Raw genomic sequence first — 24,397 nt, forward strand, 5'->3', positions numbered from 1 at the left:
TCGGCTACCTTGATCTCAGTCCCTCGAACTCTTTAGTAATGAGTCCACGCCTCTCCACAAATCGTGCATCAATTAAATTATGCATGGCACCTGTATCCAACAGAGTAATAACCTTCTATCGGGCCAAGACTCCCCGAAATATGAAAGATCCCTCTCTTTGAATACTAGACAGACGTGCCTCCTGTAAATGTAGCTCTGGAGCCTCTTTTTTCTCAGCACTATCTACCTCTTGTTCACCCTCTGCCTCATTAGGATCCTCATCATGGTGCTCTGAGATGTTTGAATCTGAACCTTCGTAATAAGCCCACATCACCCAATTAGCCTTCCCCTTAGGCCTCATAGGACAATCATGACCAAACTCATAGGGACCTTTGTAAAAGAAGCATAGCTTCTTCCTACGCAGGTCATTAAGCATTTCCTTATCCCAAGGTGCAGCTGGCTTGCCTTTTGAGTCACTAATCTTGTCTTTACCCTCTCTGAATTCCCCTTTGTTGTCTCTAAATGATGAAGAACCCTTTGAACTAAACCGGTTTGCTGGAGCTGCAAGTTCCATACTATGGGCTTTCTTCATGGCTTCTTGTAATGTAGGAGGATCAAAAGCCTTTACCCACCCCTTGAGTGGTTCAACTAATCCCTCTGTGAATAAAATGACTAGCCTCCGTTCTGAAATGTCAGGCACCATCATTGCAAGATTCTGGAAGTCATTGATAAATTGTTCTAAGCTTCATGACTGTCTCAACTAGGCTAACTCCCAAAAATAATCTTCAGGATTTTTTTTATCAAACCTTTCTATCAATCTATCCACAAACTCCTAATAAGTGGTTACCTGATTGTGTTGCAATGTGATCATGCCATGTGTCCACCAATCATGTGCTGCCCCATCTAAGTGTAAAGTGGCATGCTTGAGCGCTTCAAATTCTGTCATAGTCTTTAGAGATAGGAAAGTATCCACCTTATGAATCCAAGAACGAGTAGTCATTTTTCCATTGCCATCAAATGTGGGTAATGCCAACTTGTTGGTGACCTATTGCATCTCACTGTGTTTATCTGCCTGCTTCTGCCTGGCAGCTCTGTAGTTCAGGTACCTCTCAAATGTCCATCCATCCTATACGTATTCTAGTAATGAATCCCACTCATTCCTCACTTGTCGGAGTTTATCTACAATATCTATTACCATAGCATCAGGTGTGCGTGCTGGAGTTTCTTCTATGAATGTAGGACATGTGGGTCTATCAGTTGTTCCAAATCGTGTCCTATCTTGTGATCCTGCTATGCTTTTGTCATCTTGGTCATTGTTATGATTATTTCTCCTATTTTCCCCAATCAAATGTTGCATCATAACCATCATTGCCTGTGTACCTGCCTCTATTGACTGTAGAAGCCTCCCCTGATGTTGTAAAGCCTCATCATCGCACATAATTCTGGGTGGGCTTTGAGAATGTCTTTCAGCCATGTTCTCAATTATGCTGGTTCCCTATGTAAATAGAGCCCTTTTGGTTTTTTTTTTTTTTATTCTTTTGTAAACTAAATTAAATGGTGGCTGGGTAACCCTATCAGGCTGGCAGGAAATCACTCTGATACCACTGTAATGACCCTTTCCAATAGGCCACTAAACAAAACTCTAAATTTAATACATTGCTAAAGTATATTGCTGAAATAAGGAAATAATAGTGCCAATGTATTCATTCAATGAAAACCAAATATTTTTACAAATGATATGGCAATTTTCAGCACCAAAACATTATGACATGACACATTACAGACAAACCCTAACTGGCTGTATACAATTGAGAACTTGTTACAACTACAAACTGAAATGAAGAACTTGGATTGATCAGATACTAGAGACTGACTGCTGAAGATGATATGGTGAAAGTGCAACTCCACTTGAAACTCCAAACCAACAATTAAGCACAACTGAAAGGACTGAGATATCCTTCCCACCGCTGCAATAATTCAAGTGATCTTTCACACCCTCAAAATTGCGTACCAACTGAGAGTTTTTGTTCTCAATGGCCAATTGTGACTACCTGCAGAAACCCTAGGCTCCACATTGCACATAAGCAAATATCAATATAAATCTTGATGATAGGCAATGAGCCCTCAATGCCTATTTATTCTTTTTTTCTCGATAGGTCAGCCTCCTTCTTAATTTTTTCTCCGCTTCTTCCAGCAACCTCTAGAAGATTGTTTTATTTAATGACTTAATAAAATATCACTTTATTAAGTTAATCAAATATAAAGTTACCTTGTAATATATATATTTTTTATTGATAACTTTATAAATAATTAACTCCTCCAAAAATGGGACATTACAGGGTATCACTTTATTAAGTCATTAAATATAAAGGTACCTTGTAATATATATATATATATATTGATAACTTTATAAATAATTAACTCTTCCAAAAATGGGACATTACAACAGGATGCTATTGATGAAAATATGCATGTTGTAAGTGAGACCAGAAGATTAAGGGACAAAAAATGAGAAAGTGAAGAATGAACTAAAGATTGAGAAAGAAGCTAAGGAGAAACTAAGGAGGCGTTATGAGAGTTCGAAAAGCTTGATAAACAACTAAAAAACTAGAAGAGACACAACGACAGAAGCAACCTTGGATACACCCATCAAGGCACATTTGAAGTTGGAGAGTTACCTAGAGCTAAGGAATCACAATAAGATATGAAGGTACATCCAAGCATTATTGTTAAGAAAACTAATACACCTATCCATGTTTCAATTGTGGAAATATTGGCCATAATACAAGTGTTTATAAAAGAAAATTGGTAATTACTAGGGTAAGTGCACCAAGTTGTGCTGCCAAAAGGGGGGTACAAGTGGACACCTTTTTCTTGAAATCTGCAAATTTTGAACTTCAACAAGAATTTGAAGGTAGTTACACTCAAAATTTTAAGATATGACAAAAAAAAAAGTTGTAGTCCTTTGAATCTAGTTTCTAAACTACTATTTTTTTTCAAAATGGTTTAGTTTTAGGTCCTCAAAAAAGGGGGCCACAAAAAGTGGTACTGTTTATTCTAAAAAAAAATAACATAGTACAAAGTGTGGCCCCCCTAAAATTTTAACTTTTTTTTTGAAATTCTTTAATTTCTCTGGTCAAAAGTTACTTAACACTATGCAGTTTATCCCAAAATTTTCGGGTAATTTTATAATGTGTATTTTTTTTAATGAATATTTAAACTAGACACATCCCAAAAATGTGAAATATCTATGTGCTCCCCCTAGAAATAATTGAAAACTAATCTAAAATCAAAACTTTTTTTTTTCAAAGTGTGTAGAATGGAGTTTAGTTTCTAAAAAACTAAGTTGTTGCAAAATTCGCTGAACGAACTAAAATCTATAGCCCAATTAGTACATGGTGGTTTTTGACAAAAAATGAACATACATTCAAAATAAATTATAGATGAAAGGCTTGAAATAGTTCAAATTAAAAATAAATTATATGGTTAGATAGCTAACACAGAGACCTATAATGCTATGTAACTTGATCTTATTGATACCCAACCACGAGGAATCTTGAAGGGGAGCACACAAGAAAAATCAATCATTTTTGGTATGTTTGCTGGAAATCATGTCTTAGACCTGTTTATAAACTCCAAACTTTTAGGTTGAATCTCCAAGGAAAAACTAAGCCTTAGGCTTGGGTTGAATGCAAAGCTTTCAATAGCACGCACACACTATTGGAAGCATTAAATTCTTAGTAGCGTTGCACGCTATAGGACGCACACACTATTGAGGCCTAAATTGCAAACCAAGATCAAAAGAGAGCTGGGTTGGGGGGGGGGGGGGGGTAGGGGAATGGCTATGTGTGTGTGTGAGAGACAAAGAGATAGAGAGAGTAAGCGATGGGAGACAAAGTGGAAGAGGAAGAGCGAGAGAGAGGAGGATGGGAGTGCATGTGTGTGAAAGAGAGAGAGAGTATGGAATGGGAGAGGGGGAAGACAGAGTAGCTCGAGAGAGAGTAGGGGATGGAAGAGAGAGTAGGCGATGGGAGAGGGAGAGAGAGTGGGGATAGAAATGTGTGTAAGAGAGAAAGAGAGAGAGAGTAGGGGATAGGAGAGAGTGTGAAAATGTAAGAGAGAGTAGGGGGTAGCAAAGACATAGAGAGTAGAGAGGGAGAGAGTGTGTGTGAGAGAGAGAGAGTAAGAGAGAGAGAGAGTGAGAGTGAGAGTGAGAGTGAGAGAGAGAGTAGGCAGTGGGAGAGGGAGTGGGAGAGGGAGAGCGAGTGACAAAAAAAGTAGGGGATGGGAGAGGAGAGATGGGGGATGGGTGTGTGTGTGTGAAAGGGAGAGAGAGTAGGGAATGAGAGAGGGGAGAGAGAGATAAAGAGAGTAGGCAATGGCAGAGGGATGGGAGAGAGAGTGAGAGAGAGATAGTAGGCAGTGGGAGAGGGAGTGGGAGGGAGAGAGGTGGAATGGAAGTGTGTAAGAGAGATAGAGTAGGGGATGAGAGAGAGTAGGCAGTGGGAGAGGGATTGTGAGAGAGAGAGAGGGAGGGAATGGGAATGTGTATTTATTTATAAGAGATATAAAGTAGGGGATGGGAGAGAGTATGAGAGTTTTTGAGAGAGTAGGAGATGGCAGAGAGAGCTCGTACAAGATGGGGGAGAGAGAGAGAGTAGGGGATGAGAGAGAGTGTGAGAGAGAGTAGGGGATGGAAGAGAGAGAGAGTGAGAGTAGGGGATGGGAGAGAGAAAGTAGAGTGGGAGAGAGAGTACTTGAGAGAGAGAGATAACTTAGGCAGTGCAAGAGGGAGTGGGAGAGGGAGAGAGAGGGGGGACGAGAGTGTGTGTGAAAAATCTAGAGAGTAGGGGATGGGAGAGGAGAGAGAGATATGGGGGATGGGTGTGTGTGTAAGAGAGATAGAGTAGGGGATGGGAGAGAGCGTGAGAGTGTGAGAGAGAGTAGGTGGTGGCAGAGAGAGCTCATACGGGATGGGAGAGAGAGAGAGTGAGATTAGGGGATGGGAGAGCGTGAGAGAGAGTAGGGGATGGGAGAGAGAGAGTGAGAGTAAGGGATGGGAGAGAGAGAGAGTAGAGAGGAAGAGAGAGAACTTGAGAGAGAGATAGTAGGCGGTAGGAGAGGGAGTGGGAGAGGGAGAGGGAGAGGGAGAGAGATAGGGGGGATGGGAGTGTGTGTGACAGATGTAGAGAGTAGGGGATGGGAGAGAAGAAGAGTGGGGGGGATAAGAGTGTGTGTGTCTATGAAAGAGAGAGAGTAGGGGATGGGAGAGAGAGTGTGAGAGTGTGTGAGAGAGTAAGGGATGGGAGACTGTGTGAGAGTGAGAGAGAGAGTAGGGGGTGGCATAGAGAGAGAGTACGATGATTGGGGAGAGAAAGTAGGTGGTGGGAGAGGTAGAGAGAGAGAGGGATGGGAGTGTGTGTAAGAGAGATCGAGTAGGGGATGGGAGAGAGTGTGAGAGTGTGAGAGAGTAGGGGATGGGAGAGGAGAGAGAGAATAGGGGATGGGGGAGAGAAAGTAGGTGGTGGGAGAGGGAGTGGGAGAGGGAGAGAGAGAGAGTGGGATGGGAGTGTGTGTAAGAGAGATAGAGTAGGGGATGGGAGAGAGTGTGAGAGTGAGTAGGTGGTGGCAGAGAGATCTCGTATAGGATGGGAGAGAGAGAGAGTAGAGAGGGAGAGAGAGAACTTGAGAGAGAGAGATAGTAGGCAGTAGGAGAGGGAGTGGGAGAGGGAGAGGGAGAGAGATAGGGAGGATGGGAGAGAAGAGAGTGGGGGGATAAGAGTGTGTGTGTCTGTGAAAGAGAGAGAGTAGGGGATGGGAGAGAGTGTGAGAGTGTGAGAGAGAGTAGGGGGTGGCAGAGAGAGAGAGTATGGCGATGGGGGAGAGAAATAAGGTGGTGGGAGAGGGAGAGAGAGAGGGGGAATGAGAATGTGTGTAAGCGAGACAAAGTAAGGGATGGGAGAGAGTATGAGAGTGTGAGAGTAGGGGATGGGAGAGGAGAGAGAGAGTAGAGGATGTGAGAGAGAAAGTAGGCAGTGGGAGAGGGAGTGGGAGAGGGAGAGGGGGAGGGATAGGAGTGTGCGTGTAAGAGAGATAGTAGGGGATGGGAGAGAGAGTGTGAGAGTGAGTAGGTGGTGGAAGAGAGAGCTCGTACGGGATGGGAGAAAGAGAGTGAGATTAGGGGATGGGAGAGTGTGAGAGAGAGTAGGGGATGGGAGAGAGAGAGTGAGAGTGAGGGATGGGAGAGAGAGAGAGAACTCGAGAGAGAGATAGTAGGCGGTAGGAGAGGGAGAGGGAAAGAGATGGGGGGATGGGAGTCTGTGTGACAGATGTAGAGAGTAGGGGATTAGAGAGAAGAGAGTGGGGGGATAAGAGTGTGTGTGAGAGATCTAAAGAGTAGGGGATGGGAGAGAAGAGAGGGTGAGAGAGGTAGAGAGAGTAGGCAGTGGGAGAGGGAGAGCAAGAGAGAGAGTAAAGGATGGGAGAGGGGAGAGAAAGAGTGTAAGGGATGGGAGAGGGGAGAGAGAGTAGGAAGAAAGAGAGGGTAGGGGATGGGAGAGAGAGTAGGGAAGATTGAGAGTGATGTGTTTCCACATAGTGCATACACACTATAGTGCGTACACACTATGTGAAATCACCTAAAAATGGACAAAAAGCAACTCTGGGGCCCATTCCATCCATTCTCTGCTTTTGGTCTGTTATGCACTCTGTTATTTCGATAGAAATAACGAGTTTCAACATAGCAAGCACTATTTCAACACTTTTGGAAGCTAGCAAACACCAAATTCAATCATTGGATATGTGATTTGAAGACTTTTTGAATATTCCTTGTATAGGAAAGGTTAGTGCAATCTATTTTAAATATTGTTTTTTGATATATAGATACAAATTTGATTATAATTTGACATGTTGTTTAATATATAGTGAATTCATTGAAATTTGTATGTTTGAATGAAATGTTATTTCGAAATGGTTAAAAATTTAACAATTCGTTTGATATATATTGTGTATTCATTCAAATAATTATAATTTTTATATGTATTTGAATAATTTGTAATTTACACATTTTAAGTAATTCAGATGTTTGAATAATTTGACATGTAGAAATCATCATCATGCCAAGGAAGAAACCAAAAACTCAAACAAATGAAGATAGAGAGAGAGATTTGGCAGTTAAAAGAGATAAAATGAAATTACTACGCGAGCAAAGAAAATTGCAAAGCAATATTGATGAATTGACTTTTGAAGACGATCAAGAACCACCGGTACAAAGAAACAAAGAGGAAGAATTGGAAAGACAAAGAGAAAGAATGAGACTGTTATGCTCAAGAAGACAATTGAATTGTGAAGCTACACCATCTTCCAATGTTGGAGTCATATTGTCCACTACACCATCTTCTAATGTTGGAGTCATATTGTTCGCTACACCATCTTCCAATGTTGGAGTCATATCATCCGCTACACCATCTTCCAATGTTGGAGTCATATTGTCCGCTACACCATCTTCCAATGTTGAAGTCATATCATCCTCTCATGTTGAAGGGACACTGATTTGTAGATTCGACAATATACACACTCCATCATGTCATGTTGAAGGCACAACATCAACACATCAAGTAGGTGATATTCTATCTTTTGCATCTTATTGTCAAGGCACATCATCTTCGGTTCAAGGTACACAATACATTCGACCTTATGTCGATGTTCAAAATATTGAGAGAATGGAAGAGATTATAACACCTTCTAGAATTCATTTTAGAAGACCAAAATATTTGATAGATATTGATACTGGCATTTTGAAATCAATGCCTCACAAGATTAGCAAGCGTACTTGTCGAAGAAAAGTTAATCATATGTGGAGATTATTTTTTGAAGAATTAAATATTACAGGTCAATGCCAATTATTTGTTGAAATGATGAGAAATTTTAAATTTAGGCCTATCATGAAGATTCTTGGGCTAAGAATGATGGACGATTCAAATGAAAAAATATTGTAAAGAATCTAATGAGTGCTTATGACAAAGTGGGTTCTAAATCATGCACCAAAGATAGTAATATCACAAGACAAGTACTTACATCGACAATAGTAAGTAGCCAAATGAAGAAAGCTCGACTCATGAGAAAGACAAGAAAAATATTAAAAATTGGTAGAGGTACTCTAAGGAGAGCCATGCCAAGACGTGAGAGATTGGAAGATCCAACAAAAAATGAGTTATGGACATTTAGCGGTAGACTATCGCAAAAGGATAAAGAAATTAGTGAAGCCTTGAAATCATTGATCGAAGATTTTTTGAAAAATAACACACGTGTTTCCTATAATCAAAGAGATGTTGTAAGAAGGAGGATTTGTAGCCAAAATTGCAACCCACATGCGAAACATTTTTTGGACTCAACTCAAATACAATTTTTTGTAAAATTTATTGGTATGTATCCTCAAATTTGAATAAGTCAAAGATTTTTTGAGATGGGTAAACCTTTTTATGTGAAGATAAATCACAGATGCACAACTTCTTGTTGTAGGATACATATTGAAATTTCTAACCATTTTGATGTTTTTAGGCATATGCGTAGTTTTGCATTCTCAGTTTGTTTTGTAGGATTTTGACATGAATGAGCCACTAAGATCTTCAAGGGAATTCATATCCAACATTTTATATGAAATAGGGGACAACCAACAATTTTACAATACATCATGCTTGGATGGTACATGCTTATTTTGTGGTTCTTTGCAACTTTTATCAACTTGTCAACATGTGGATAGTACACATGCAATTGGAAATGAAATAGTAGATTACGAAAAATTTAAAACAGTGACATATGCTCGAAAAGATGAGAAACATGGTAAAAGATGTGATTTAGTCATTGAAAAGATATCAGTGTATGAGTTTATGAATATTTTTCATGAAAAGATTATTTACGAGTATGCAAGGCATACCCATAGAGCTCGATGGCTGGATTTGCAATTCAAGTTGTGCAAGGATACATTTCCACTGGATACCATTGTTTTGGTTGTAGATTTCATAGAGAACTACACACTAAAACCACAAAATGAGGTGCAAGAAAGGTATTATACTTCTCAATAGGTTTCCATATTTGTTCACATAACATTCATGCATTCACCTACAAGTACAGAGGATGATAGAAAGATTTTGAGGGAGTACCATTTTTACATCAACGATGATCGATCACATTCTACAGAGTTCGTACATGGTTGTTTTCAACTATTTTATGAAGATTTGGCTAACAGGGGCATAACATATCATCAGCACATTATTTCATGGAACGACCATGATTAGATGCAAAAAATTGTCAAAATGCTTAGAAATAAGACTGCTACAGCCGACAGTATAGAAATTTGATGAACAAAACTTAAAGTTTGAATGCTAATCTGAGTAAAGAATCTCAAAACATGTCTGCTAAGATGTTACCAATCATTCCAACACATGAAAGCACTCAAAAAGCAAAGAGATCTTCAAATTACTCTTGAAACCAAGCACTTTCCTTCTATTTTTCTGAGACAATTCGTACAATTTGTGTTTACAGTCTGTACAAAACAAATATTTATAGACTTGGCAGATAGAAACTAACCCCCTTAACCAACTCCTACTGGTTTCACTTCCTCTTCCTTCATAAAATTTAAACTATGGAGTTTCCCTCCAAAATGCCCATGTAGCTGTTACATTCAAGATTTAAATTTTTTAACTATTAAACTATGTTTTTAAAGACCTTTTTCAATCTTTTAACTTATCAAATGACATGCTAAGGTTATGATAACCTATAGGACCCTATCAAAGGACTCTCCTACCTTATGAAATCCCTAGATCCTATTCAATGGCTCAATTACAACTTTTCCAACATTGAAATCCATCAAGACATCATACAATATTATGACTTTTTTATGCTTGCAGATGCCATGATTGGTTGAAGGATTGCCCAATTGACTCTAGGAGATTCTCCATGACCTATATGATGACTTGGACCTCCAATTTTCCTCTGATAAGCATATGATGCTCTTGCATCACAGCCTAAGCTTCTCTTGAAACTTGTTTTATAGTTCTTAATTTTAAAATAAATATGACTTTTTCATTGTAACTTGTAGGCACAAATCTTATAATTTTACTGATGTTCATCATCATTTCTTAATGGTGTAGGGGCACCAAGGTCATTCTATGAAGATACATTCATTGAAGACACCAAGGACTAAGGATCCAATGGACTTCTAATATAGGGAGACTCTACCCTGCAAGTGGACTTCACTTCACAAGCCCAACCCTCAAACTTAGGGTACTCAAACAACTTGGATCAACACTTAGGAACTCCCTACCACCAATAGGCCTACAAAGGAAAATACTTCTTAAATGGTTTCAACACTCAACTTTTCAGATGGAGATGGTTATTATAGACTCAAACCAACAAGAAAAATCTCAAACTTGAGGTTTCTCAACACCCAACAATAAAATTTCAAAATTGTTACCAACACTTCCTACTAGGACAATTTCTAGTTTTAACAGTCAAACTCCCAAACCATAAAAAGGACCCCCTACTATTTTTACATTTTTAAACACTCTTCAACATCTCCAATGAGATTCCAAAAGATTAACCAACAACTCGGCTCCAGCATCAAGTTATGCCCACTTTGTGTCACAGTCCTAAATGGCCAGTTTAGGCTGGGTTACAAAGAAAACATAAACAAATGGGTTCACAGACTTGGTTCAACCCCTTGGATCTATGATATATATCAAAATTTTCCTTCTACACCATTCACTTGGGTCAAATTAATCAGTTTAGGAGCCCGATCCTTCTTTTTCCTTCAAATCTAGACCAAACATAAGATTATGTTCAGTCTAGGGTTTGTTAGTAAAAATAGATGCCATGCTCCTACAGCCCTAAATCCCTTCCATCTCAAAGAACCCTCTCCTAAATTTTATTCCACAAAGCAACATTGAAATCCCATGGTGGGTTTGCAAGTTAGGATTCCATCTTGCTGAAACTCTCAAATTTGGAGTAAATCTGACCTACCTACACTAAAATTGATATAACTTTTTTTGTATACAAGATAAAGACCTCAAACCAATTGAAATGGAATCTTGACTCAACCCTCTATCCAACCATATAAGACTTGTACCACCACCAATCCATACAGGCCATACATAATTGATAAAATAGTAAAAAAGGCATAAAATCTGAGTTTTTTTATCGACCAATGCTGTCCACCATCCATATAATGACCTTTTCCATGTGTGGAGATCTTAAGTACATGCCTTTGAGTAGTTATAACTTCCTTTTGGATGGTTGGAACACCATACAAACTCATGTTTAGTTTGACAACTATTATTTGCAAAAATTACTCTTTAGCAACTTTTAGCATTTTGCAAATTTTTGCACTTTTTAAGGTTGGTTTAGTGGTTTTGAGTCTATAATAATCATTTAGAATGATTAGGATTCATTTAGGTTGGTGGTTAGTTGAAATTCCAAAAAGTGCAAAAATTGCAAAGTTGCATTAGCAACTTTTGCAACAATTTAGCAACTTTTAGGAAATAACCATAAAACTATCTATATTCCTATATATTCTTTTGAGGTTTTACTGTTGTCGAAACTTTTCTAAGTCATAGAATTGGAATCAAGTGAAAAATGTAAAAATTGCACTTTTTGTGCAAAGTTGCATTGTTGAAAGTTGCTCAAATTTGCAACTTAGTGGAAAAAGGGTTGTGGGATCAAACTGTCTGCTCCATTAGCTCTAGGCACTCAGGTAAACCCTATAATCAACCTCATCCTATCCCCTTCAGTTCTTAAACGTTCTTGGGCATGTCGAACCGAAATGTCCCTAAGGGTCACTAAATGCCATAGGGCTACAATCTTTGATAGGGCATATCTTGGAGCTCGTGCGAGGTATGGATGCAATTCTAGTTCCTACAAGATTTTATTGTAGAGACCTACAATAACCTCTCTCACTTTTTGGAGATCACACTCCATTTTTATTTTACATTTCCATCTCGGGTGATGCTAAAACTTGCAGTGTTGGCTAGTACAAAGTTGCCAACTGCCAAATCTCTCTCACCTTTCATCGTGGGATTGAACTATCTACTCTGTTAGCTCCGGGTGGCCGGGTAAACCCTATCACCAACTTTGTCCTGTCCCCTTCAATGCTCAAACATTCTCGGGCATGCCGAACCGGAATGTCCCTAAGGGTCACTAAATGCCATAGGGTTGCGATCTTTGACGAAGCATATCTCGGAGCTCGTGCAAGGTATGGATGCAATTCTAGTTCCTACAGGACCATGTTGCAGAGACCTACAATAAAATCTCTCACTCTTTGGAGATCACACTCCATTTTTATTTTACATTGCCATCTTGGGTGATGCTGAAACTTGCAGTTTTGGCTAGTATAAAGTTGCCAACTACCAAATCTCTCTCACCTTTCATCGTGGGATCAAACTGTTTGCTCTGTTAGCTCTAGGTGGCCAGGTAAATCCTATCACTAACCTCGTCTTATCCCCTTCAATGCTTGAACTTTCTCAAGCACGTCGAACCAGAATGTCCCTAAGGGTCACTAAATGCCATAGGGCTGCGACCTTTGACGGGGCATATCTTGGAGCTTGTGCGAGGTATGGATGTAATTCTAGTGCCTAAAGGACCGTGTTGTAGAGACCTACAATAACCTCTCTCACTTTTTGGAGATCACACTCCATTTTTATTTTACATTGCCATCTCAGATGATGCTGAAACTTGCAGTGTTGGCTAGTAAAAATTTGCCAACTCCCGAATCTCTCTCACCTTTCATCATGGGATTGAACTGTATGCTCCATTGGCTTTGGGTGGCCAGGTAAACCGTATCACCAACCTCGTCCTATCTCCTTCAGCGCTTGAACATTCTCGGGAACACTGAACTGGAATGTCCCTAAAGGTCACTAAATGCCATAGGGTTGCGATCTTTGATGGGGCATATCTCAGAGCTCGTGCAAGGTATGGATGTGATTCTAGTTCCTATAGAACCATGTTGGGGAGACCTACAATAACCTCTCTCAATTTTTGGAGATCACACTCTCTTTTCATTTTACGATGCCATCTCGGGTGATGCTGAAACTTGCAATATTGGCCAGTACAAAGTTGCCAACTGCCAAATCTCTCTCACCTTTTGTCGTGGGATCGAATTGTCTACTCCATTAGCTCTGGGTGGCTAGATAAACCCTATCCTCAACCTCATCCTATCTCCTTTAGTGCTCGAACGTTCTTGGGCGTGCTAAATCAGAATGTCCCTAAGGGTCACTAAATGCTATAGGGCTGTGATCATTGATGTGGCATATCTCGGAGCTCGTGTGAGGTATGGATACAATTCTAGTTACTATAGGACCATGTTGCAGAGACCTACAATAACCTCTCTCACTTTTTGGAGATCACACTCCATTTTTATTTTACAATGCCATCTTGGGTGATGCTGAAACTTGTAGTATTGGCTAGCACAAAGTTGTCAACTGCCAAATCTCTCTCACCTTTCATTGTGGGATCGAACTGTCTACTCCATTAGCTTCGAGTGGCTAGGTAAACCAAATCCCCAAACTTGTCCTATCCCCTTCTGATGTAGATGAAAGTATGATGAGCCCTTTAAACAACCCAAAATGAGCAAAAGTGTAGAAGTGTTCCAAGAGACTCTTCTAGGTCTTGATGGGAAAAATCTACAAATAGTCAATTCTAGGAGGTTTCAAGGCATCAATAGGTTTATTTTGGCATATCTAACTTGTTCCAATCAATAACTTTTAGTTTCAATACCTTCTAAGCCAAAATGCTCAATGTACCAAAATGTTGTCAATGCAAGTTTTTCCAATTTTGTGACAGTAGCAAGACAAATTGATCAATAAATTTTGTTTTTTTCAAAAGAATCTTTGAAGAAATGGATGTTTTGGATACCCTTTATCCTCACACGAAACATATATAAAACTTAGATACCCTTCCTTTGGAAAATATCAGAGATCTTTCATCCTACTCTTGTTTCCAACAATGTAAGAATGATGCAATTACAAAGCAACTGATAGGAAGACTTAAGATTTGGTATGTTGATATCAAAGGAAAATTTGGGGCCATTCTCCTATCTAAAGTTAACTAAAGGAATATGTTGATTGTATCACTTCATATGTACTTACGAAGAATATCACACGTATAAATTGATATAGTGGTATGATCCACTGAGCCAAGAGTTTGATTGAGGATTGAGTTAAAGAGCTTTTGAGGCAAGAGTTTGATTGAGGAATTGTTAGAAGCATTCTAAATCTCGTGATGCCCTTTATCAAGCTATACCCCACTACACTAATTACAAACACTTTCGAGTTGTTTAGGAGTCTTTAAGACCTTCAAAATTGACTTGTAAATTTTTATGCCAACTTCAAAAAAAAGAAATTTTATTACATTAAATCTAGGCATTATCTTTCAACAAAAAGTTATTAGGATTCTTATTTAGCCCCATCCAAAGTTTCGAGAAAGGTTAAGGAATAATTTGTGCTGAAATGTAAACTTAATTTAAATAGTAACCTTATGCAAATTCAAGGTTGACATTGTCCATGAACAAATAATTGCTCAATCAACCTTGTCCTCTCCAATTTAGAGTTCTCCCTTGTCTACCAAATTAGTCTACAAAAAAGCTCAAAATAGCCTAATCATTTTCAAATAGATTATGTTTGAGAAGGGTACATTGCACTCACCTTCAAGGTGTGAATCTCTTTGTAATGATAACATTGCTCTCACAAAAGCCATAATATTGAAACCCAATGAATGCATGAAAATACCACATTTTAGGTCATGTGTCTAATGGCTTCTTGTTTACTCATTTTTTTAATATTCATTACATATCCAAATTGTCACCAACTCTGTAACTCTCTATCCTCCACTAAAAACATCAAATTCCTAGAGGCAACTCATTGTTTTGTGTTGTTTGTCATGACTAGGGATGATAAGAGTATGAGTAGATATAAAATATTTTCTACAAAATATAAATATATTCCTATGTGACAATGGATAATCAATATTGACTAACTTTAAAGATGTTAAGAAAAGGGGAAATTTAGTTAAAAACATTGATAAATTCTTAATGAAGATAAAATATTGAATGGACTTATATCAAAGGTAGTGATGTGAAAATAGAAGATATGAGTCAAAGGGGGAGAAATGAACTATTGGCGAATGCTACTCAGGGAGAGAAGTGTTATAGTTAAGATATGAGTCAAGTAGAGACATGAATTAGAGAAGTGTTGCAAGGAGGAGATGAAGGGTTTATTAGTTCTATGCGTATTTTCATAAGGGGGAATATATAATAGAACAAAGTGGAAACATTATTGTGTTTCATCATAATTTGAAGATGATAAATATTGGTGAGTAGAGGAGGTCTGAGGATGCACCAATTATCTAGTAATTACTTTGAAAACCAAACCTAGTGTGACCTTATTAGGTCTATGTACTTTACATGGGTTAGGTGCTATAGGAATGGAATTGGGAATCTAGTCTTTGGAGTCTTAAATAAATTTCAAAAGGGTGTCTGAATCTACCCAAAGAATAGTTAGATTTCAACCTAAGTGGAATTTAAGTACAGAAAATTAGAGTAGGAGACCTACAAGGAATTCTATGATAGTCAACATTTTGTATTGTATGACAATTTGAGGGTTAAACCAAGAGTTCATTCTCAATCAGTTCAACATAAGGAAGGTGTCCCAATAGAAACTTGGGGAAGCCATTGGTGAAGAGTTACAATTATTGGCTTGGAATAGGGCTAGTATCCCTAAAACAAAAAGGTGCAAGATCTTGATTGGAGAAGTACTCACCTTGGAGGAGTTCACAAATGACCCTATCACTTTGGATAGGCCACAAAAATGATATCTTAAAGGAGTAAGATATTAATAAGGCCATAAGTTTAGTTCGGTAGATTAGGAAGAAGAAAGTGCTTAAACCTCACTTCTTGCTCAACATATCTGCATTAGTGAGGTGGAGATGAAGAGGATAGATGGCTACATAGATATGGAAAAAATAGAAATATAAAGAGGGTGGGGGAATAAGAGAGAGTGAGATACAAGGATAACATGAGCCAAAACTACCAAATTGCAGTGCTTGAATCCTTCATTAGAAAATCAAAACCCAAATTTGAATACGAATCTACAAAAAAACATGTTTCTTCCACTTGTCATACTCTTTTATTTCCTTTTAAAGATGCTCTATGATTTTCCATAACATGCATTGTAAATTCATTAACAAGTATAGCTCCCTCTTACAAGTATCTTATGTGTCATCTTAGATTCATCCCCCTCTGATGTGAGATATCTCTCTTTCTTATATATCACAACTATTTATTGAAGCTACACAAGCTAATTGTGTTTTTTCTTCTTGTCTATATTCTTTTTGTAACAATGATTTTTTCTTCTACACAAACTTTGTGACCACTTGTGATCAAATTTTTATCTTATTTTTAACATAAATGTTTAGAGAACTTTTGATCTAATTTTGTTGGATAGAGTGATTTCAAAATACTGATTTCTTTCATGGAGTTCCTAATAAATCTCAAGGTTCTCATTTAGTTGACCAATTGCCAGGAGGTCCACAAATATTGCCTAATAAAGTTTATTGCCAAGAGGTCCTAATCGATCTTGACTGATAAAGTTATTGCCAATCAATATTGTATCAAAAATTCAAACTAATTAGGTATTGAATTAAACTTGATAAACAAATGATAGAGAAGGAAAACTTTAAACATGAACAAGATCATAAATCATATGACGATGACATATTGCAAATGATTAACTTCTTCTTAAATAGTGATAAATTTTGTTGTTAATCAATATTCTATCAAAGTTTTGAACAGATTAGGTATTGAATTTAATGTCATACACGGACATATCTAATTTAATGTCATACATGAACAAACATATAATATAAAATGATAACCAATAATGTCATGTACATTAACAAACACATAATATATTATGATAACCAATAATGTCATATATGAACAAACATATCATATATTAACCAATAATGTCATAAGTCAAATATTGTCATACATCAAATAAATGTCATACATCAAATATATAATGTCATATACATCAAATGTGTATCGAATATGTCCACTAATGCCTATATATATACATGTCTAGATGATGGGGTCCTCCTGACATGCTCACTCGTCCTCTTGTTGAGGCTCTTCTCCAACTCAGGCTGATACAAAAAAAGTAGATACAAATCAATATTTATTATATGTTGAAATCAAATATATATATACAAAAAATCAATTATTTTCTTACCGCCATCAAACACTCACTTTGTAAGTCCACCTCGAAGGCTCGTGAACGATCAGGCATGATGAGACCCTACAACAATTCAATAATTATAATCACTTATAAATAACATTAGAAATTTTGAGATTAACTATTATAAACAACTAAAACAAAGAAATTTATTTCATATCTCAGTCAATGGCTGTGAGCTAGCCATAGCTGCGGCCACTCCATGATCAACAGACTATCAGAGATGAAGAGGTGTGTCCAACGTCATGAGCTGCATGTCATACAATACACGTTACATGTAACATGAAACATGAAATAAATATAATCAAATGAATTAAATTAACATGAAACAACTGTACCTGTACGAAGCTTGTACGATGTCTATACTTCGAGTCTGTAGTAAAGGTTAAGGGTCCTGTGGAGAATTGATGCACATATATAATTTTTTTTGTCAATCCTTAATATGATTAAATTATATATATATATATATATATATATATATATATATATATACATATATGTATTAATTAAAATGACTAAATTGATACATACCTTTGGACTCGCGGAGGGGACAAAAAATGGGCCTGGAGGATTGCTGCTAGGCGAAGCAACACTTTGACCCTAAATTTTGAACAATATCAATAGATGCTAATTAATTAATCATTCACTATACCTATGAAATGTCATTAGATTAGTAAATTATAATTGTAATTTACCTGTGTGTTAATGCCAAATGTGTCGTTCAGGAACTGATTAGTGACGAGCCCATCATCCTCACCATCTCTAGTATGAATGCCAAATGTGCATATGGATCCGCATGAAGTGCACATGTGACCACGATGCACAGAAGGCTCCCCCTCAACTAATGGGCTTATGGAATGGATGAGGGTCTACGTTAAAGCATTAATGGTCCCTAGAGTGCTGGCCTCTACATGTTCCTTCACAAGTGAAGAAATAGTCACATGCTTGTGTTGTGGCTTGACCAAAAGTTCCCTAACTACATTAGGATCATGACATGCTCCCGGCCTCTCAAATGATGACCCCCCACCTCTACCCTGGGAGTCTAATATATCAAAATAATTGGGGATCTCCCCAAGGACAAACTCACAATATAATTTCTTCAAAAAATACATGGGGACCTCATGATTGTTGCAAGGAGGGGCATCCCAAAAATTATTTCTAATAGCATCGTGTATACACCAATGGATGGGGAATCATTTAGTACCCTCTCTAATAATATTTTGCTCACCAAGTTTTCTAAATAATGCACATATACTACCTTTTAGTATTTCTTTTTTTTAACATCTTCATATGACAATCTATTTGCATAAAATCTTTTTTGTTCATCCCTCTTAACCCTCCAAATATCTAATTGACCACTAACTGAGGCTATTTGGGTCTTAATGGATTCAAGGGATGATGCCAATTGAGCCCTCATTGGATTGGTTTGTTTAGATTCTTTCAACCAAGCAATGAGACCTTCTAATTTAGTTTTGCCTCTCTCTATTTCATTTATTATATTTTCTTGTGTGCCTGGTGGAGGTCTTGCAATTGGTTCGGGTTGTGGAATTTGTTGTTCTTCTTAAGGAGGGTTTTGGTTTTGAGGTTCTTGTGGATTTGCCGATTGATTATGGACATTTCCTGATGAAAAATCAATTGAAATCCAAATAAATAAACGAATCTAAATGAAAATTGTAAAAACCCTACAAAACAATATGAAAAACATATCAAACAATGCAAAGTTAAGTTTAGATAATATACAACGACAGCGTGGGTGCGCTTGTGCTCTCAGATTTTGTTGGCGAGGACGCATATTGGTAATGGATGGTGCAAAAATGTTGAAACTCCAGCCCACATACGCACTACTCTGTAGGAAAAGGGCAAAAACACTGATGGAAATGATGGGCTGCGAGTGTGCAGCCCATCATATATAAATTTTTTATTTTGCTAATAACGCGTACGCACTATTGAAAATAGAGAAAAAAAAAAGTTGGCACCTTTTTGGCACCACAACTCAGTGCATATGCCCACTAATTCTCAAACATTTAATGGACATTTCTACAATCATCGAAAGTTTGGTCATGTTGCATATGAATGTAGATCCAGTATTAATAATAGATCTAGTGAAACTAGATTTGATGGTCAGTGTTATGCTTGCAACAAATATGATCACAAAGCTAGAGATTGTAGGTCAAAAGTACAAGTTCCCCAATCTCCAGTCAAAATGACAATGCTTATAGAAGGGAGTGACAATTTAGTGTCACTTGTTCAGTATGTGTAAACTATGAACATCTAGTTATAAACTATAGGACGAGAACACAATGAGGCAATGTTGGACCTTGGAAGTTGATTGGTATAACATGTTTTTTCTGTCATAAGATTGGCTATTTTGCCAGGTGCCAAATTTTCAATAATTGATTTCCCAACCGGTAAAAAGACAAGAAAGGAAATAAAGTTGTTGATGTTGAGGCAATTAGAAGTGAGATGAATAAGACATGGGTAAAGAAAAAACACAACAAGGAAGAAGTTGAGGCATTTGAGAGAGTCACCATCCTCTAGCATAGAGGGCTCCTCACTGAACTAAGTATGTGTTTGACTTAGGGGGAGCATTTAACGAAAAATATTTTACCAGTCCCTAAAATACAAGAGCAATAAGATATATTTGGATAAAGTGGTGCAAATCAGTATTTTAAATGCATAAGATATAAGGTGTTGAGGTTATATGCACATGAGGCAACTCTATTAAGATTTTGTCACATTACCTCAACTAGTCAAAGGCATGATAAAGTGCAACTGTTAAATTGTATTAACTGATAGAATGTACTATTTATCATTAGGAAAGGCACAATTACTATTTTCAAGGATAAATATGTGTGAAGTTAGATCAATTGTCACTTTGCTTTCTTGAGTGAACTTGTGATCCTATTTCAAACACAAACAAGGTGATAAATATTGCAATTTGCGATCTGAGAATTGAAATCATATTCAAAGACCCTAACTGATGAAGCTCAAGGTATTTCTCTGTATTGTGATAGAATTTTGATAGCTATTTCTTATTAAATCACGACACATATAGTAGATACTCCTATTTTGATTGATGTTATAAAAAATACTTGACCTATATTCAAATTACATACATTAAGACAAGTGAAAATGATATTAGGAGCCTTGTCTTCAACACCCCTATAGTACTATTGGTTGAAGACATCCAATCATATACTCATTGTAAAATTAAGTGTAGATGAGATTAACAAAGCTTTTAAAAGATTGCGCGAGAAAAACATGTTAAAAGATGAAGGCAAACATCTTAGAACATTTAGAGATTTAGATTTTTTTTTAAACAAAGAAAAAAACATTCTCTAGTTCTTATAAACAACTATGAATGTCTACCCCCGCTACTAATTCCATCTCATTCTATGCCTCTCTTGGAATAGGAAGCCTAGTAAACACTCTTCTCAGTTCTTTCTGCCTTCTTAGGCTGCTGTCTCTCATGGAAAGCAACTCTACCCGAGAATAATATAAAAAAATTAGTTTTGGACCATCTGACTATGCTAAATGCTTAGCTATTGTTTCTAGCAACATAATCTTTAAAAGTCATGACTCCAATACTTTCTCCAACCATATTTTGAATATATTAGTTCCTGCCCATGGCAAGAATACTTATGCATTCATGTCAATGCTAATATGACATTAACACTGAACAATCAAATCAAAAAATTTAAAAGATTATATGAAACTTCAAATGTTTATGTCTTTTTCTAATTTTTCATTATTTTATAAATCACATTTTTCATTCATCTTATTGGTTCATACTATTTTTGGTGGGGGAGAAAATTAATTTTCTTCAACAAAAATACAAATATTTTTTAACAACTTTATCATGCATTAATTACAACTTTATCTTTTCAACATTTGTGACAAGTTGATAAGGTTTTTTTTTTTTTTTCAATTATTTAATCTTCCACCCCACACAACATGTCTAATCAATATTAATTCTCAATAGCAATATAATTTCAACATGTTATATATTTGTATTTGAATTTCTACTTTTTTTAAAACTTTGATTTTTTAATAAAAGTAGTTAAATTATTACTATTATTTTACTTTTATAAAAATAAATTAAACAATATTATTTTTTAATTATATTTTATAATAGTGTTTGCAATATGTATAATTGATAAGTGTTACCATTTACAAATTATATCATTTATTATAATTAATATTTTTTATTTAAACAAATTTAAATATATTTAAAACTTAAATATATATTTTAATATTAAATTAATAATTATATTTTACATCAAAAAAATAAATAAAGGAAATAACTACAAAAAAGAAATAATTCAATTCTAAAAGATATATAAATTATTATTAAGTTTTTTATAAACTATGTATCAAAATTAAATAGTTATATTCTATTTCTTATTTATTACATCATATCTATTCATCAACATCAAATTTATCTGTATTACATCTATTTATTATTTACAAATGTACATATTAAACTATATGTATATTATTTCATAATTAAAAATTACTTAATTTTATGAAAAATTTGGGTATGGATATCTTTTCTCATTGCACATATTTTAAGTTGTCAATGTAGAAGGTGTAAATTTGTCTAAAGCATATGTATTGATCATAGTATGATATTAAGTACTTAGTGCCATATTGGGGACTTTGGCCTCTTATTCTTGGGCTTAAATGCCCAAAGATATAATAATATAACATGAGAACTTAATAACAAAATATAGTCATCCTATTAGATCACAAGTGCATTACTAGGATGAGAATTTAACAACAAAATATGAGCCATCCTAGCAGATACAAGTGCATTTCTAGACAAAAATTAATGCATTCACAATGTTAATTTAGAACTATTTAACCTTTTTCTCACTCATCTACACCTCTACAACCATTATGCGTTAGGCAGGAACTATGACACGTTCCGTCTCTTGTTTAAAATATGCTTGCCAACAAAATAGCTGATCAAATAATTATCGATGCAATGACACCTATTTATGAAATATTTAAGTGGTAGATCAACCCCTAATGGATGGCTGATGCATTGTATTTTATTGTTGCTGCCTTTTCTCTAAATTGGCTTTAGTTTAAAAAAAAAAAGTGAAAGTGTGCCCATAATCCAGCATTTGGCCAATTACTAGTCCACAACAATATGGTATATTTCTTCTTCACTGTCAAACTTTAAGCCCATCTATATTACTCACAATGTTTAACAGAAGCCATAAGAATTAATTAGTTTCTCCAGCATTGATTGACCTTGGGCATCTTTGCTCTTGAACTTTACTAACAAACAAAGCGGCACACTAGTTATTTCGAGATGGATCAATTTCTCGCTGGCCCAACCTAATCAAAGCTGAACTTATTTTTTGCTTTCCTAAGGCAATGGATAATTGTCAAATTGGATTATAATCAAAAAGCCATATACAACCTTTAAAGCTTCACGGAAACTTATTAGATGGGAATAGTAAAATATGGCTGTATGTTTATTTAAAACTGTTAGATGAATGGGTTCTTGGTGATTTTGATGGTGTGGATGCCCCTCAGTCTGTCTTTAAGGCGAAGATGTTTCAGGCACGAGCAGGCCCAGGTCCCTAAAATGTCTATGTGGTGGTCTTCGCTGGTTGGTAGCTTGCAACTTTGTGCCTCGCTGGGTTGCCTCGCAAGTCTGAACCCTCCATTAAAAAAAGACTGCTAAATAGAAACACCAATTAAAATGTAATTTTATCTAATTTTCTATTTTAGAATTACCTAAACAACAGAATTTAATTGGTATTTCCTATCAAATTTCTACTATAATGCTCTAATTGAGGTTTCATATTGAATATGAAATCTCTATTTATAATCTCATCAATTTATAACCCTAATAAAATACATTAAAAAAAAAAACGAGTTAAATTCTTCAAAAGTGATAAATCACTGAAGTTCTCATAGGACAGACGATTGTTGAAACTCTAACAAAACATGTAGCAAAATGTAATATGCAGAGCCAATGTGGTCTTCTCTTTATAGACATAGAAACAGGTCAAAAAGCCTTAGAACCAACCCAAAAAACATGGTTCTCTCCTTGTGGACTTAATAAACAGATCCAAAGTCCTAGAACCAAACAGGGAAAACTTGCACCGCCTCTTGCAGTAGAGCCATGGAAGGAGGAAGCTTATCCTAAGCACGACCCCTTTGTCTGCAACATCTTTTTACGTCCCCACCTCTTCTATATAGTTCGTACTGCCATCACCAACACATCTTCCTTAACAGATTCTGACAACAATATGGTTGGTGTTGCTAGAAAAGATGGCCTCTCATCACCAGCCATTATGACGATTACGCTCTCTACTGTTTTATGATCACAACCAAACAATTTTGTTTCAGCATTCTTTTCTCCATCTTCAATGTTAATCATATGGGCACCTTCATTACTACTACCTTCATTAGAAGGTCTCCTTAAGTTGGACCAGATCAAGAGAATAAAAGCAACTGCTAGTAAAAGTACGATGACAGACACTCCTCCCAACAGATATGGAGCAGGCGAATGCCATAATGTGCTGTGCAGGGCATTAACACTGATTGTGCTGTTGTTAGCCATGTTTTCAGCTCTCAGCTTCCTACTTTCTCAATGCACTGCCTTCTCATTCTTCACAGGATATATAAAATTCAGGGATGTCTGATAGAAAGACTGTGCAGGATATTAGAAGATCATGCGATTTGACAGCACACATAAAGACATGATTGTAGGATATATTTTTAATTTCAAACATCTAGCTTTTATTGGTATTGGTATCAGTACTCTGTCATTTAAAACAGTGAAAAGGAGGAAAGTGATTTGATTTTTTGTTTATGCTCGGACATGATGGTCCGGAAGTACAGGATGCATCTCAATGGCATTTCCAACTCTCATTATCAGTAGAGCCCAGGCATTGAGAAAAAGAATTCACAGTTTATTTATTCGCTGTAAAATTTGATGGGTCTATTTTGATATAACTTTAGATGACGTCATCAATAATGCACTACTGATTAAAAGTGGGCATGCTCATCCGTAGCACATAATAGAATTTAACTACTACAAATGCAGAAAAGTAAATCTCCGCATATAAAGCTATAGGGAAGGCAGATTCTTATCTTTGTATTGTACTTGTATAGAT

General features: G+C 36.5%; 1 protein-coding gene across 1 annotated transcript; it reads right to left on the reverse strand.

The window, feature by feature from the left end:
- Positions 1-23,225: 23,225 nt before the first annotated feature.
- Positions 23,226-23,901, reverse strand: LOC149537650 (protein GLUTAMINE DUMPER 6-like). The gene has a single exon (XM_089801421.1). It carries the CDS (start codon positions 23,839-23,841, stop codon positions 23,470-23,472), a length of 372 nt encoding a protein of 123 aa, XP_089657547.1. The 5' UTR covers positions 23,842-23,901; the 3' UTR covers positions 23,226-23,469.
- Positions 23,902-24,397: the final 496 nt, after the last annotated feature.

This window comes from Cupressus sempervirens, chromosome 9 (assembly GCF_028749045.1).
Source record: "Cupressus sempervirens isolate cs-2001-9-10 chromosome 9, ASM2874904v1, whole genome shotgun sequence".
NCBI classification, from domain to species: Eukaryota; Viridiplantae; Streptophyta; class Pinopsida; order Cupressales; family Cupressaceae; genus Cupressus; species Cupressus sempervirens.

Excerpts from the sequence above, each read along its gene's own strand:
- LOC149537650 (XM_089801421.1), bottom strand. The coding sequence starts at position 23,841 with ATGGCTAACAACAGCACAATCAGTGTTAATGCCCTGCACAGCACATTA.